Source organism: Cherax quadricarinatus, chromosome 5, assembly GCF_038502225.1.
Source record: "Cherax quadricarinatus isolate ZL_2023a chromosome 5, ASM3850222v1, whole genome shotgun sequence".
Taxonomy (NCBI): domain Eukaryota; kingdom Metazoa; phylum Arthropoda; class Malacostraca; order Decapoda; family Parastacidae; genus Cherax; species Cherax quadricarinatus.
The window spans coordinates 13,221,869-13,239,325 of record NC_091296.1 but is presented as its reverse complement, the minus strand read 5'-3'; the positions used below and the strand labels follow the sequence as shown (position 1 = coordinate 13,239,325).

The window sequence follows — 17,457 nt, the reverse complement described above, 5'->3', positions numbered from 1 at the left end:
TTAATAGGTCAGTGTTTTTCTACAAAAAACTACGTGCCCTCCACAATAAGCATCGTTCTATTAAAACTAAATAGATCACAGCTAGGAAACAAAATAGTCTATGGCTAACTAATAATACAGTAAAGGCCATTGATGAAAAACACATCAATGAAAATATAGTTTGGGATTGATAACCAAAGAACAGATTAAAAACTATACATGAGTACTTCCCAAACTATACATTCTACAGACCTTCAGGTGGAAATAAATGGTATAAAATACCGACACAGTGGAAATATGAACACAAATGCAGTATAATGTGATCCTTTATTGACTACGTTTCGCCCACACAGTGGGCTTTTTCAAGTCACAAACAGAACTACCTGGGGTGGAAGGAACGCGAGTATTTATAGTCCGGTTCAGAATGCTGAGGTCAGGTGAAGAATGCTGCATCTGATGATGTACCGAGTGGGGTTATAGAGTCTAAAAACTTGGGTAGCTTGGAAAGGAGATTGGATAAGTTTGTGAGCAGACCTTCTACAGTGTTCTTATGTGGGATAGCGATGAAGAAGTTTCTTGGCAAGTGGTTCAGCTATGTTATAGAAGCCACTATTCTGGTTGAAGTTGTCGGATATAGAAATCATCACTTATTTCTATATCCGACAACTTCAACCAGAATAGTGGCTTCTATAACATAGCTGAACCACTTGCCAAGAAACTTCTTCATCGCTATCCCACATAAGGACACTGTAGAAGGTCTGCTCACAAACTTATCCAATCTCCTTTCCAAGCTACCCAAGTTTTTAGACTCTATAACCCCACTCGGTACATCATCAGATGCAGCATTCTTCACCTGACCTCAGCATTCTGAACCGAACTATAAATACTCCTGGAAGGGCCCGGGCCGGGAGAATACCGGCGAATCTTTAACAACAACAACACCCCAGGTAGTTCTGTTTGTGACTTGAAAAAGCCCACTGTGTGGGCGAAACGTAGTCAATAAAGGATCACATTATACTGCATTTGTGTTCATATTTCCACAGACCTTCAGATTATTGTATGTCCTGTACAGTATTTGTATTCTCTTAAGGGACAACAAGTCTTCCATGGCCCCATAGCTAAATACCTTCAGTATGCCCCAGTACTTCCCAATAGTTCATATATCTGCTGAACTATTAGCTCTGAAAACACTTGTTGCAGTTCTTAGTATTTCACGTATGTAAATAGTTTTATATATGTAATTACATGTGTATCCTCCTCAGTATGTAACATAAAAACTTTATGGTTAGGCCACTTACTCATTCTTATCTATCTCCTATATTCCAGCAATTATTTTAGCTGTTTTGTCCTTCCTCCCATTCCTTCCCCTCCAGATTCTTATAAGCCCAATGCCGCCGACCATCTCCTTCAAAAAAAAAAATAAGATGTTTGTTTCAAGTGTTGTAAGAGGACATTGACGGGTTTAGCTAGGCCATAAATTAATAATAATAATAATAATAATAATAATAATAATAATAATAATAATAATAATAATAATAATAATTATAATAATAATAATAATTTTGTATTTATGTGTCATATTAAGCTGTTTAATCTCAGCTCTATTTTTTCGCTACTTTTATTCCCATACTGTAAAACTATTCATATTATTTTCTATTCAGTGTTTCTTATTCTTGTTTTCCTTTCGTCATTCTCAGCAATGGTCTAATTACCTTTCCTCACTTCAGATCACGGGCAGGACTTTGCTTCTCTCTGGATGGGTACGACAGAGTATGCCTTTGAGTCGCAGTTTAAGATCCTCACTTGGTTCAGCTTCTGCTTCGTCGTTGATGGCAACAGCAGCACCGTCAGTGTATACCAAAATGATACAGAACTAAAGCCTAACAATCTGACAGATAATTCGGAGAAATTCTTGGTACCCGTACCAAAAGACGGTTATGTCTTGCTAGGTCAGGGACCAGAGAATTCATTTAACCCCGAAGCAGTACTAATGGGAGAAATAGCCGACGTACGCCTTTGGCCGATTACCCTGGCTGTAAGCGACCTCCTCCTATTTGCCAGGTGCCTAAATATAATAGCGGAACCAATCTTGACCCTCTCCAATGAGTGGCGAGTGAATGGGTCAGCATCATGGGTATCCACAGCAGCGGCGGACAATGCGTGTCAACTGCAGCCTCTCATCTCATCCAGCCTCATCTTCTTGAACAGCTACACCAGGGATAAAGCCCGCGACATATGCACAAAACTGAACGGTGTTCTCCCAGTCCCACTCACCCAGACAGAAAACATCTTGCTGATGGAGGCCATACGGAATTATGGTAGCCCGCGTAATTTTAATGCTGTTCACCTAGGCATCAAGAAATCATACATAAACTGGGTTAGTGAGTATGATGAAACAGATATCTCGCCCCCGAATAATATTACTTCTGCCGTACCGAAAAGCATCCTTGCTTTCAAAGCGGAGACCGGGGAATGGTACGAGGAATCCCTCTACAGTCCCTTGATGGTGGTGTGTCAAGTACCAGTAACTAACTACAGGGTTCGAGGGCTGTGCCCAGAGTCGCCATTGAAAGATAAGGAACTCTGGCTCCATCACACATTGGATGGGAGACCCATTTTCCGTGGAAGAGGCACCACTACCTTGAAACATTCCCCAAAATCCAAAAAATGGCAGCTGCATGACTGGCTACTAAGTACATCAGCAATAGTAGGCACTGACAGTTTGACAGAACTGCCTTTTGGTAAGCAGCAATGGAAAGTAAATGACTTTAGTTGCGGTACACAAAACCTAACAGTAATGCTAACAAACTGTTTCTCTGATCAGTTCACTTGTGATAATCTCAACTGCATTCCCCTGAAGGATGTCTGCGATCATGTAGGAAACTGCCCGGATGAAAGTGACGAAACTTTCTGCAACGAGAAAGTTGAACTACCTGATAATTATGTCAAGCTTCCTCCTGCATTTAGCTCAGGTCGTTGCTCCGACTACAACCTTACGTTTGGTGTTAGCATCATTAACTACCGTAGCTTTGACATCAGTCTGATGCAGGCTACAGTAGATTTAATATTCAACATCGGCTGGCAAGATACACGACTGACTTACAAACATCTAAATAATGGCAGTGGTAATTTAATGAAGAATTACCTGGACACGATCTGGATTCCCGAATTCGAACTGATGAGTGACCTGGGGACAAAAGCTTCTTTTGAGGACATGGATAAAGATCTCACAGCCGAACTCACTGACCCTTTGCCACTTAGTGACGATGTGACTAAGATAGAGGCAGGTAAGTGTACTACTTCATCACCTTGTTCACACAAAATTGTACAAGGTACCAGTAAATGCATCCTAGGCAAGAAAGTCAAATAAATAAACTACATTAAGCAAATTTTCACATGGATGGCGATCCCTTCCATATATTATTTCAGGATGTCTTGAAAAAAAATGGGTTGAATAATAATAATAATAATAATAATAATAATAATAATAATAATAATAATAATAATAATAATAATCTTCATATCTACAGATACATGATACAACTTATACAAACCGAGCTGACATCAGTTACATACTATATAGGAAGCCCATTGTGTGGGTGGTAGTCATATCACCCATGGTGTGGGTGGTAGTCATATCACCCATGGTGTGGGTGGTAGTCATATCACCCATGGTGTGGGTGGTAGTCATATCACCCATGGTGTGGGTGGTAGTCATATCACCCATGGTGTGGGTGGTAGTCATATCACCCATGGTGTGGGTGGTAGTCATATCACCCATGGTGTGGGTGGTAGTCATATCACCCATGGTGTGGGTGGTAGTCATATCATCCATGGTGCGGGTGGTAGTCATATCACCCATGGTGTGGGTGGTAGTCATATCATCCATGGTGTCATATCACCCATGGTCATATCACCCATGGTGTGGGTGGTAGTCATATCACCCATGGTGTGGGTGGTAGTCATATCACCCATGGTGTGGGTGGTAGTCATATCACCCATGGTAGTGTGGGTGGTAGTCATATCACCCATGGTGTGGGTGGTAGTCATATCACCCATTGTGTGGGTGGTAGTCATATCACCCATTGTGTGGGTGGTAGTCATATCACCCATGGTGTGGGTGGTAGTCATATCACCCATGGTGTGGGTGGTAGTCATATCACCCATGGTGTGGGTGGTAGTCATATCACCCATGGTGTGGGTGGTAGTCATATCACCCATGGTGTGGGTGGTAGTCATATCACCCATGGTGTGGGTGGTAGTCATATCACCCATGGTGTGGGTGGTAGTCATATCACCCATGGTGTGGGTGGTAGTCATATCACCCATGGTGTGGGTGGTAGTCATATCACCCATGGTGTGGGTGGTAGTCATATCACCCATGGTGTGGGTGGTAGTCATATCACCCATGGTGTGGGTGGTAGTCATATCACCCATGGTGTGGGTGGTAGTCATATCACCCATGGTGTGGGTGGTAGTCATATCACCCATGGTGTGGGTGGTAGTCATATCACCCATGGTGTGGGTGGTAGTCATATCACCCATGGTGTGGGTGGTAGTCATATCACCCATGGTGTGGGTGGTAGTCATATCACCCATTGTGTGGGTGGTAGTCATATCACCCATTGTGTGGGTGGTAGTCATATCACCCATGGTGTGGGTGGTAGTCATATCACCCATGGTGTGGGTGGTAGTCATATCACCCATGGTGTGGGTGGTAGTCATATCACCCATGGTGTGGGTGGTAGTCATATCACCCATGGTGTGGGTGGTAGTCATATCACCCATGGTGTGGGTGGTAGTCATATCACCCATGGTGTGGGTGGTAGTCATATCACCCATGGTGTGGGTGGTAGTCATATCACCCATTGTGTGGGTGGTAGTCATATCACCCATTGTGTGGGTGGTAGTCATATCACCCATTGTGTGGGTGGTAGTCATATCACCCATGGTGTGGGTGGTAGTCATATCACCCATTGTGTGGGTGGTAGTCATATCACCCATTGTGTGGGTGGTAGTCATATCACCCATGGTGTGGGTAGTGGTCATATCACCCATGGTGTGGGTGGTAGTCATATCACCCATTGTGTGGGTGGTAGTCATATCACCCATGGTGTGGGTGGTAGTCATATCACCCATTGTGTGGGTGGTAGTCATATCACCCATGGTGTGGGTAGTGGTCATATCACCCATGGTGTGGGTGGTAGTCATATCACCCATTGTGTGGGTGGTAGTCATATCACCCATGGTGTGGGTGGTAGTCATATCACCCATGGTGTGGGTGGTAGTCATATCACCCATTGTGTGGGTGGTAGTCATATCACCCATTGTGTGGGTGGTAGTCATATCACCCATTGTGTGGGTGGTAGTCATATCACCCATGGTGTGGGTAGTGGTCATATCACCCATGGTGTGGGTGGTAGTCATATCACCCATTGTGTGGGTGGTAGTCATATCACCCATGGTGTGGGTGGTAGTCATATCACCCATGGTGTGGGTGGTAGTCATATCTCCCATGGCGTGGGTGGTAGTCATATCATCCATGGTGTGGGTGGTAGTCATATCACCCATGGTGTGGGTGGTAGTCATATCACCCATGGTGTGGGTAGTGGTCATATCACCCATGGTGTGGGTGGTAGTCATATCACCCATGGTGTGGGTGGTAGTCATATCACCCATGGTGTGTGTGGTAGTCATATCATCCATGGTCTGGGTGATAGTCATATCACCCATGGTGTGGGTGGTAGTCATATCACCCATGGTGTGGGTAGTGGTCATATCACCCATGGTGTGGGTGGTAGTCATATCTCCCATGGTGTGGGTGGTAGTCATATCACCCATGGTGTGGGTGGTAGTCATATCACCCATGGTGTGGGTGGTAGTCATATCACCCATGGTGTGGGTGGTAGTCATATCTCCCATGGCGTGGGTGGTAGTCATATCATCCATGGTGTGGGTGGTAGTCATATAACCCATGGTGTGGGTGGTAGTCATATCACCCATGGTGTGGGTGGTAGTCATATCACCCATGGTATGGGTGGTGGTCATATCACCCATGGTGTGGGTGGTAGTCATATCACCCATGGTGTGGGTGGTGGTCATATGGTGTGGGTGGTGGTCGTGTCACTCATGGTGTGGGTGGAAGTCATATCACCCATGGTGTGGGTGGTTGCAATGTCACTCATGGTGTGGGTGGTAGTCATATCACCCATGGTGTGGGTGGTAGTCATATCACCCATGGTGTGGGTGGTGGCCATATCACCCATGCTGTAGGTGGTAGTCATATCACCCTTGGTATGGGTGGTGGTCATATCACCCATGGTGTGGGTGGTAGTCATATCACATATGGTGTGGGTGGTGGTCGTGTCACTCATGGTGTGGGTGGTAGTCATATCACCCATGGTGTGGGCGGTGGTCATATCGCCCATGGTGTGGGTAGTGGTCATATCACCCATGGTGTGGGTGGTAGTCATATCTCCCATGGTGTGGGTGGTAGTCATATCACCCATGGTGTGGGTGGTAGTCATATCACCCATGGTGTGGGTGGTAGTCATATCACCCATGGTGTGGGTGGTAGTCATATCTCCCATGGCGTGGGTGGTAGTCATATCATCCATGGTCTGGGTGATAGTCATATCACCCATGGTGTGGGTGGTAGTCATATCTCCCATGGTGTGGGTGGTATTCATATCACCCATAGTGTGGGTGGTAGTCATATCACCCATGGTGTGGGTGGTGGTCATATCACCCATGGTGTGGGTGGTAGTCATATCACCCATGGTATGGGTGGTAGTCATATCACCCATGGTGTGGGTGGTGGTCATATCACCCATGGTGTGGGCGGTAGTCATATCACCCATGGTGTGGGTGGTAGTCATATCATCCATGGTGTGGGTGGTAGTCATATCACCCATGGTGTGGGTGGTAGTCATATCACCCATGGTGTGGGTGGTAGTCATATCACCCATGGTGTGGGTGGTAGTCATATCGCCCATGGTGTGGGTGGTAGTCATATCACCCATGGTGCGGGTGGTAGTCATATCACCCATGGTGTGGGTGGTAGTCATATCTCCCATGGTGTAGGTGGTAGTCATATCACCCATGGTGTGGGTGGTAGTCATATCACTCATTGTGTGGGTGGTAGTCATATCATCCATGGTGTGGGTGGTAGTCATATCATCCATGGTGTGGGTGGTAGTCATATCACCCATGGTGTGGGTGGTAGTCATATCACCCATGGTGCGGGTGGTAGTCATATCACCCATGGTGTGGGTGGTAGTCATATCATCCATGGTGCGGGTGGTAGTCATATCACCCATGGTGTGGGTGGTAGTCATATCACCCATGGTGTGGGTGGTAGTCATATCACCCATGGTGTGGGTGGTAGTCATATCACCCATGGTGTGGGTGGTAGTCATATCACCCATGGTGTGGGTGGTAGTCATATCACCCATGGTGTGGGTGGTAGTCATATCACCCTTGGTGTAGGTGGTAGTCATATCACCCATGGTGTGGGTGGTAGTCATATCACCCATGGTGTAGGTGGTAGTCATATCACCCATGGTGTGGGCGGTAGTCATATAACCCATGGTGTGGGTGGTAGTCATATCACCCTTGGTGTGGGTGGTAGTCATATCACTCATGGTGTGGGTGGTAGTCATATCACCCTTGGTGTGGGTGGTAGTCATATCACTCATGGTGTGGGTGGTAGTCATATCATCCATGGTGTGGGTGGTAGTCATATCATCCATGGTGTGGTTGGTAGTCATATCACCCATGGTGTGGGTGGTAGTCATATCACCCATGGTGCGTGTGGTAGTCGTATCACCCATGGTGTGGGTGGTAGTCATATCACCCATGGTGTGGGTGGTAGTCATATCACCCATGGTGTGGGTGGTAGTCATATCTCCCATGGCGTGGGTGGTAGTCATATCATCCATGGTGTGGGTGGTAGTCATATCACCCATGGTGTGGGTGGTAGTCATATCACCCATGGTGTGGGTGGTAGTCATATCACCCATGGTATGGGTGGTGGTCATATCACCCATGGTGTGGGTGGTAGTCATATCACCCATGGTGTGGGTGGTCATATGGTGTGGGTGGTGGTCGTGTCACTCATGGTGTGGGTGGAAGTCATATCACCCATGGTGTGGGTGGTTGCAATGTCACTCATGGTGTGGGTGGTAGTCATATCACCCATGGTGTGGGTGGTAGTCATATCACCCATGGTGTGGGTGGTGGCCATATCACCCATGCTGTAGGTGGTAGTCATATCACCCTTGGTATGGGTGGTGGTCATATCACCCATGGTGTGGGTGGTAGTCATATCACATATGGTGTGGGTGGTGGTCGTGTCACTCATGGTGTGGGTGGTAGTCATATCACCCATGGTGTGGGCGGTGGTCATATCGCCCATGGTGTGGGTAGTGGTCATATCACCCATGGTGTGGGTGGTAGTCATATCTCCCATGGTGTGGGTGGTAGTCATATCACCCATGGTGTGGGTGGTAGTCATATCACCCATGGTGTGGGTGGTAGTCATATCACCCATGGTGTGGGTGGTAGTCATATCTCCCATGGCGTGGGTGGTAGTCATATCATCCATGGTGTGGGTGATAGTCATATCACCCATGGTGTGGGTGGTAGTCATATCTCCCATGGTGTGGGTGGTATTCATATCACCCATAGTGTGGGTGGTAGTCATATCACCCATGGTGTGGGTGGTGGTCATATCACCCATGGTGTGGGTGGTAGTCATATCACCCATGGTGTGGGTGGTAGTCATATCACCCATGGTGTGGGTGGTAGTCATATCATCCATGGTGTGGGTGGTAGTCATATCACCCATGGTGTGGGTGGTAGTCATATCACCCATGGTGTGGGTGGTAGTCATATCACCCATGGTGTGGGTGGTAGTCATATCGCCCATGGTGTGGGTGGTAGTCATATCACCCATGGTGCGGGTGGTAGTCATATCACCCATGGTGTGGGTGGTAGTCATATCTCCCATGGTGTAGGTGGTAGTCATATCACCCATGGTGTGGGTGGTAGTCATATCTCCCATGGTGTGGGTGGTAGTCATATCACCCTTGGTGTGGGTGGTAGTCATATCACCCATGGTGTGGGTGGTAGTCATATCACCCATGGTGTGGGTGGTAGTCATATCACCCATGGTGTGGTTGGTAGTCATATCGCCCATGGTGTGGGTGGTAGTCATATCACCCATGGTGCGGGTGGTAGTCATATCACCCATGGTGTGGGTGGTAGTCATATCTCCCATGGTGTAGGTGGTAGTCATATCACCCATGGTGTGGGTGGTAGTCATATCTCCCATGGTGTGGGTGGTAGTCATATCACCCTTGGTGTGGGTGGTAGTCATATCATCCATGGTGTGGGTGGTAGTCATATCACTCATGGTGTGGGTGGTAGTCATATTACCCTTGGTGTGGGTGGTAGTCATATCACTCATGGTGTGGGTGGTAGTCATATCATCCATGGTGTGGGTGGTAGTCATATCATCCATGGTGTGGGTGGTAGTCATATCACCCATGGTGTGGGTGGTAGTCATATCACCCATGGTGCGGGTGGTAGTCATATCACCCATGGTGTGGGTGGTAGTCATATCATCCATGGTGCGGGTGGTAGTCATATCACCCATGGTGTGGGTGGTAGTCATATCACCCATGGTGTGGGTGGTAGTCATATCACCCATGGTGTGGGTGGTAGTCATATCACCCATGGTGTGGGTGGTAGTCATATCACCCATGGTGTGGGTGGTAGTCATATCACCCATGGTGTGGGTGGTAGTCATATCACCCTTGGTGTAGGTGGTAGTCATATCACCCATGGTGTGGGTGGTAGTCATATCACCCATGGTGTAGGTGGTAGTCATATCACCCATGGTGTGGGCGGTAGTCATATCACCCATGGTGTGGGTGGTAGTCATATCGCCCATGGTGTGGGTGGTAGTCATATCACCCATGGTGCGGGTGGTAGTCATATCACCCATGGTGTGGGTGGTAGTCATATCTCCCATGGTGTAGGTGGTAGTCATATCACCCATGGTGTGGGTGGTAGTCATATCTCCCATGGTGTGGGTGGTAGTCATATCACCCTTGGTGTGGGTGGTAGTCATATCATCCATGGTGTGGGTGGTAGTCATATCACTCATGGTGTGGGTGGTAGTCATATTACCCTTGGTGTGGGTGGTAGTCATATCACTCATTGTGTGGGTGGTAGTCATATCATCCATGGTGTGGGTGGTAGTCATATCATCCATGGTGTGGGTGGTAGTCATATCACCCATGGTGTGGGTGGTAGTCATATCACCCATGGTGCGGGTGGTAGTCATATCACCCATGGTGTGGGTGGTAGTCATATCATCCATGGTGCGGGTGGTAGTCATATCACCCATGGTGTGGGTGGTAGTCATATCACCCATGGTGTGGGTGGTAGTCATATCACCCATGGTGTGGGTGGTAGTCATATCACCCATGGTGTGGGTGGTAGTCATATCACCCATGGTGTGGGTGGTAGTCATATCACCCATGGTGTGGGTGGTAGTCATATCACCCTTCGTGTAGGTGGTAGTCATATCACCCATGGTGTGGGTGGTAGTCATATCACCCATGGTGTAGGTGGTAGTCATATCACCCATGGTGTGGGCGGTAGTCATATAACCCATGGTGTGGGTGGTAGTCATATCACCCTTGGTGTGGGTGGTAGTCATATCACTCATGGTGTGGGTGGTAGTCATATCACCCTTGGTGTGGGTGGTAGTCATATCACTCATGGTGTGGGTGGTAGTCATATCATCCATGGTGTGGGTGGTAGTCATATCATCCATGGTGTGGTTGGTAGTCATATCACCCATGGTGTGGGTGGTAGTCATATCACCCATGGTGCGTGTGGTAGTCGTATCACCCATGGTGTGGGTGGTAGTCATATCACCCATGGTGTGGGTGGTAGTCATATCACCCATGGTGTGGGTGGTAGTCATATCTCCCATGGCGTGGGTGGTAGTCATATCATCCATGGTGTGGGTGGTAGTCATATCACCCATGGTGTGGGTGGTAGTCATATCACCCATGGTGTGGGTGGTAGTCATATCACCCATGGTATGGGTGGTGGTCATATCACCCATGGTGTGGGTGGTAGTCATATCACCCATGGTGTGGGTGGTCATATGGTGTGGGTGGTGGTCGTGTCACTCATGGTGTGGGTGGAAGTCATATCACCCATGGTGTGGGTGGTTGCAATGTCACTCATGGTGTGGGTGGTAGTCATATCACCCATGGTGTGGGTGGTAGTCATATCACCCATGGTGTGGGTGGTGGCCATATCACCCATGCTGTAGGTGGTAGTCATATCACCCTTGGTATGGGTGGTGGTCATATCACCCATGGTGTGGGTGGTAGTCATATCACATATGGTGTGGGTGGTGGTCGTGTCACTCATGGTGTGGGTGGTAGTCATATCACCCATGGTGTGGGAGGTGGTCATATCGCCCATGGTGTGGGTAGTGGTCATATCACCCATGGTGTGGGTGGTAGTCATATCTCCCATGGTGTGGGTGGTAGTCATATCACCCATGGTGTGGGTGGTAGTCATATCACCCATGGTGTGGGTGGTAGTCATATCACCCATGGTGTGGGTGGTAGTCATATCTCCCATGGCGTGGGTGGTAGTCATATCATCCATGGTGTGGGTGATAGTCATATCACCCATGGTGTGGGTGGTAGTCATATCTCCCATGGTGTGGGTGGTATTCATATCACCCATAGTGTGGGTGGTAGTCATATCACCCATGGTGTGGGTGGTGGTCATATCACCCATGGTGTGGGTGGTAGTCATATCACCCATGGTGTGGGTGGTAGTCATATCACCCATGGTGTGGGTGGTAGTCATATCATCCATGGTGTGGGTGGTAGTCATATCACCCATGGTGTGGGTGGTAGTCATATCACCCATGGTGTGGGTGGTAGTCATATCACCCATGGTGTGGGTGGTAGTCATATCGCCCATGGTGTGGGTGGTAGTCATATCACCCATGGTGCGGGTGGTAGTCATATCACCCATGGTGTGGGTGGTAGTCATATCTCCCATGGTGTAGGTGGTAGTCATATCACCCATGGTGTGGGTGGTAGTCATATCTCCCATGGTGTGGGTGGTAGTCATATCACCCTTGGTGTGGGTGGTAGTCATATCACCCATGGTGTGGGTGGTAGTCATATCACCCATGGTGTGGGTGGTAGTCATATCACCCATGGTGTGGTTGGTAGTCATATCGCCCATGGTGTGGGTGGTAGTCATATCACCCATGGTGCGGGTGGTAGTCATATCACCCATGGTGTGGGTGGTAGTCATATCTCCCATGGTGTAGGTGGTAGTCATATCACCCATGGTGTGGGTGGTAGTCATATCTCCCATGGTGTGGGTGGTAGTCATATCACCCTTGGTGTGGGTGGTAGTCATATCATCCATGGTGTGGGTGGTAGTCATATCACTCATGGTGTGGGTGGTAGTCATATTACCCTTGGTGTGGGTGGTAGTCATATCACTCATGGTGTGGGTGGTAGTCATATCATCCATGGTGTGGGTGGTAGTCATATCATCCATGGTGTGGGTGGTAGTCATATCACCCATGGTGTGGGTGGTAGTCATATCACCCATGGTGCGGGTGGTAGTCATATCACCCATGGTGTGGGTGGTAGTCATATCATCCATGGTGCGGGTGGTAGTCATATCACCCATGGTGTGGGTGGTAGTCATATCACCCATGGTGTGGGTGGTAGTCATATCACCCATGGTGTGGGTGGTAGTCATATCACCCATGGTGTGGGTGGTAGTCATATCACCCATGGTGTGGGTGGTAGTCATATCACCCATGGTGTGGGTGGTAGTCATATCACCCTTGGTGTAGGTGGTAGTCATATCACCCATGGTGTGGGTGGTAGTCATATCACCCATGGTGTAGGTGGTAGTCATATCACCCATGGTGTGGGCGGTAGTCATATCACCCATGGTGTGGGTGGTAGTCATATCACCCTTGGTGTGGGTGGTAGTCATATCACTCATGGTGTGGGTGGTAGTCATATCACCCATGGTGCGTGTGGTAGTCATATCACCCATGGTGTGGGTGGTAGTCATATCACCCATGGTGTGGGTGGTAGTCATATCACCCATGGTGTGGGTGGTAGTCATATCACCCATGGTGTGGGTGGTAGTCAAAAAGATTACAGAGGTACATAATAGGTCCAGTGACTGGGTCACAAAGTTTTGATAAGTGAACAAGTTACGAAGGTAACGAACTATATACACATTCATAGTTTGTTACAATCGTAATGAGTTTTTTACGCACACGGGAATTAAGTCACAAAAATATTACAATGTAGCTTATATGTGGTTTTGAATTATTTATATTAACATATTTTAACAAGGTATGGTTGAATTTAAATACGTTTAAATGATTATATTTTATTTACAGTAACCAAAGTCAGGGTATTTTTCCAGAATCGTTGGCAATGTACCACTGTGAATAAGGTACTTTGACATTTCTTGAACATTTCTGAGTTAGTTATCTGAATTCATTAATTTTATCGCATTCCTGTACATAATGATGCAAAGTTTGACATTAGTCCGCAAAGTTTACATCACCTGGTGATGCTGGTGTAACCTCTCGGAGATACTTGTAACCCAGCCGGAGCCGGGCAGTAGTGACATCCAAGAGTCCTGGAGTATGCCTGGAGAGGGTTTCGGAGATCATTGCCCTCACCGGGAGGATGTTGCATCTCCTGCCCAGTCTTTTGCCTTTCGTAGGGAGTGATTTTCGTGTGTAAGTTTGGGACTAGTCTTTCTAGGATATTCAAAACGTATGTGCTTTATCGTACTTATACGTGCCGTGAAAGTTCTCTGTACATTCTCCAGGTCTGCAGTTTCGCCAGCCTTGAAAAGGGCCGTTAGTGTACAGCAGTATTTCAGCCTAGAGAGAACAAGTGACTTGAAGAGAATCATCATGGGCTTGACATCCCTAGTTTTGAAGGTTCTCATTATCCATCCTATCATTTTCCTAGCAGATGTGATAGATACAATGTTGTGATCTCTGAAAATGAGATCCTCTGACATTATCACTCCCAGGTCCTTCACATTAGTTTTTCACTCCGTTGTGTGATAAGATTTTCTCTTATACTCCGATACACTTTTAATTTCCTCGAGTTTTCCATATCGGAGTAATTGAAATTTCTCTTCATTGTTTTCTGCGGCCCATGTAAAGATTTGGATGATGTCCGCTTGGAATCTTTCAATGTCTTCGATGGATGACACTGTCATGGAAATTCGAGTGTCATCCGCAAAGGAAGACACGGTGCTGTGGCTTACGTCTCTATGTCAGATAAGAGGATAAGGAACAGGATAGGAGCGAGTACTGTGCCTTGTTGAACAGAGTTTCACTGTGGCCGCCTCAGACTTTACTCTGTTTTCTGTAACCCTTTGTGTTCTGTTTGTTAGGAAGTTATAGATTCATCTACCAACTTTTCCTGTTATTCCTTTATCACGCATTTTGTGCTCTATTGTTTCATTGTCGCACTTGTCAAAGGCTTTCGCAGAGTCTGTGTATACTTCATCTGCATTTTGTTTGTCCTCCAGCGCATTTAAAACCTTGTCATAGTGGTCCAGCGGTTGGGAGAGGCAAGAGCAGTCTCCTCTAAACCCATGTTGCCCTGGGTTGTGTAACTAATGGATATCTAGGTGGGTGGCGATCTTGCTTCTTTAGACTCTTTCAAAGATTTTTATGATATGGGACATTAGTGCTATAGGTCTGTAATTCTTTGCAATTACTTTAATGCCACCTTTGTGTAGGAGGTATGTCTGTTGTTTTTAGTGACTGTAGAATGACCCCTGTGTCCATGCTCCGTCTCCATAGAATGCTGAAGGCACGTGAAATGGGCTTCTTGCAGTTCCTGAATTTGTCTCCTGTATGATTCCTTAAACTTAAGTTCGGTATTTGCTATTTCTCTGACCAGTGCCTCCCTTCGTATTTCAGATATACTGGCCCCTTTGCTTGTATAAGGAGCGTCTCTCTCTTTCTAGTTTACATCTTCTCTTCCTTTTTCTTAAAGGAACGTGCCTTGAGCATACCTTAAGTGCCACAGAGTTACTTCTTTCTGGGCAAAGGTTTGGATCCATGTTGTTTAGGATATCTTCCCAGCTTGTTTCATTTAGGACATGGTTGACTTGATCCCACTGTATGTTTTTGTTACTGAAGTTGAATTTGGTGAAGATACCCTCAGAACTGATCACCTTTTGCTGGTCAGGAGCCCTGCATATACATGTCTCTGCCTCTATTATGTTATGATCTGAGTGGATTGTCTTTGATACTGTTATATTTTATATCATCATTATTGTTGGTAAAGATGAGGTCCAGTGTATTTTCCATTCTTGTTGGCTCTATTATTTGCTGGTTTCAGGTGAATTTGTTGCAGAGATTTAATAGCTCATGTGTGTTTGAATTTTCATCTCAGCTGCCTCCTGGGGTTATCTTCGCTAAAACATTGTTTGATACATTCCTCCACTTTAGGCGTCTTAAGTTGAAATCGCCCAGCAGTAAGATGTTTGGGGCAGGAGTTGGGAGATTTTCAAGACAGTGGTCAGTTTTGAAAAGCTGTTCCTGGAATTGTTGGTTTTCGATCTTTGCTGCTAAAACTTCATCTACATCATTTGAGGTATTTAGTAGTTCCGAGTAAATGGGCGACTCAGTGACATACAGGCCAACCCTCTCCTTGTTGCCTGTTTACTCTGTCGCATCTGAATAGGTTATAACCCGGGATCCATATTTTGTTGTCAAAGTGGCCCTTTATGTGGGTCTCTGTGATAGCCCCATTGCATTTGACTCTGTGAGCAGTCCCTTGACAATAGGTATTTCGTTGTTTGTTGATGGCTTTAGACCCTATATGGTTGCAAAGTCTCGTCGTATTGATGGTACGTAGGGGAGCTTTGTTTCCTGGCATTAATATCTGTTGTTTTGTAGTGGAGGCCAACGACTGTGCCACCGCCCCAGAAGTGTTATGAGTTGGTGTAGGATTTCTGTCATTTCTTTGCCACTTTCCTTTTTCTCCTGGTACTAAATAACCTCCGTCTCTAGAGTGATTATGGCTCCCCTGTTTTGTTTTACATAATCTGGGTGATCTGTATATTCTTGTCCTCTTTAGGTGGTGTGCCTGACAATATATGCTGTAGCACTGTCTTTCATGGATTGACGAATCTGCTTATTTTGTTGGATACACCATAGACATGTGGCTCCTCCTGCATGATGATAGGAGGACTGACTGGTATCAGTCTCCCTCAGTCTCAAGTCAGTGAAGTTTAGTCGAGGTTCTTTTCGTATTGTTCTCAAACTGCTGACAGCCCTTGATTGTAATCTACTTCCTCTCTGAAGGCATATCCTTTGCCAATTCATCAGTTCTATCATGAATCTAAAGACCAATGTGAGATGAAATCCACAGGTGTACTCTGACTCCACTGTCTACTTTAATACCAAACCTGTATCTGGCTTCTGACACAAGCATGCCACAATTAATACTCAAGGAGGTAAGAGTATGATAAGAGATAATAGAGAATCGGTTACAACTGAAGTGTCAACTTTTAATACATGAACGCATTTAAGTGCAAGGAGTATAACAAATAGTTCAGTTTGTCCATAGAATTTGGTCTTCATTACCGTATACAAGAGTTTAAAAAAAATTAATTCGATTGAATGAGGAGTTCACGGGTTATGAGAGAAAGAAAATTGAAAAGTTGAAGGAAGGAAAAAATCTAGTTATTAAGTCTCCCTTCATGTATACTTAATAATAATAATAATAATAATAATAATAATAATAATAATTTATTTCCACAGTATACATAGTTTTACAAGATCTGATGACATTTAATAATATACATGGAAAGTGTCTGGTTACGCAGAGAATTTCAACCATGAATGTCTGTGAGGCTAGAGTCACCATCAACCACCAAAGAATATTTATTAATGTAGGTTATTAAGCGTGTATTCTCTTCCAACATGGACACAATAATAGCTTTATCTCTTTGCTCCCCAGGTAATAGATTCGATGGATGCTCAGTGACATTGTGGCTGCAGGCTAAGACCTCCGTTACCTACAATTGTGACGCAAACCTCAAAAAATTTCCCTTTGATGTCCAGACTTGCAAACTTTGGATTCGTTTTAAAATTCCTGGCGGCAGCAGATTTACGGTTGGGACGCTGAAGAACCTCAGCATGCACCGCAGACAGCTGCTGGAGTACGAGATATACAGTCTCAGCCTCGATATAGATAACTCTGTATCTGATTTGATGGAGAATAATGCATATGTACTGACCACTGTGTTCCGCCACCAATACGGTTACTACATCCTCAGCATCTACATACCTACTGCCTTTCTCGTCTTCATCTCTTACATAAGCTTTTTCTTCGATAAGGAGGACTT

At 46.2% G+C, this 17,457-nt stretch overlaps 1 protein-coding gene across 2 annotated transcripts in view; it reads left to right on the top strand.

The window, feature by feature from the left end:
• LOC128684693 (uncharacterized) overlaps positions 1-17,457 on the top strand; it is an 83,696-nt gene that overhangs the window by 63,548 nt on the left and 2,691 nt on the right. For both annotated transcript variants that reach the window (XM_070100220.1, XM_070100215.1), the window contains exons 3-4: positions 1,707-3,266; positions 17,070-17,457. The exon at positions 17,070-17,457 is cut by the window's right edge and continues 2,691 nt beyond it. In XM_070100220.1, coding sequence (XP_069956321.1) covers positions 1,707-3,266; positions 17,070-17,457 — 1,948 coding nt within the window. The remainder of the gene's footprint in view (positions 1-1,706; positions 3,267-17,069) is intronic.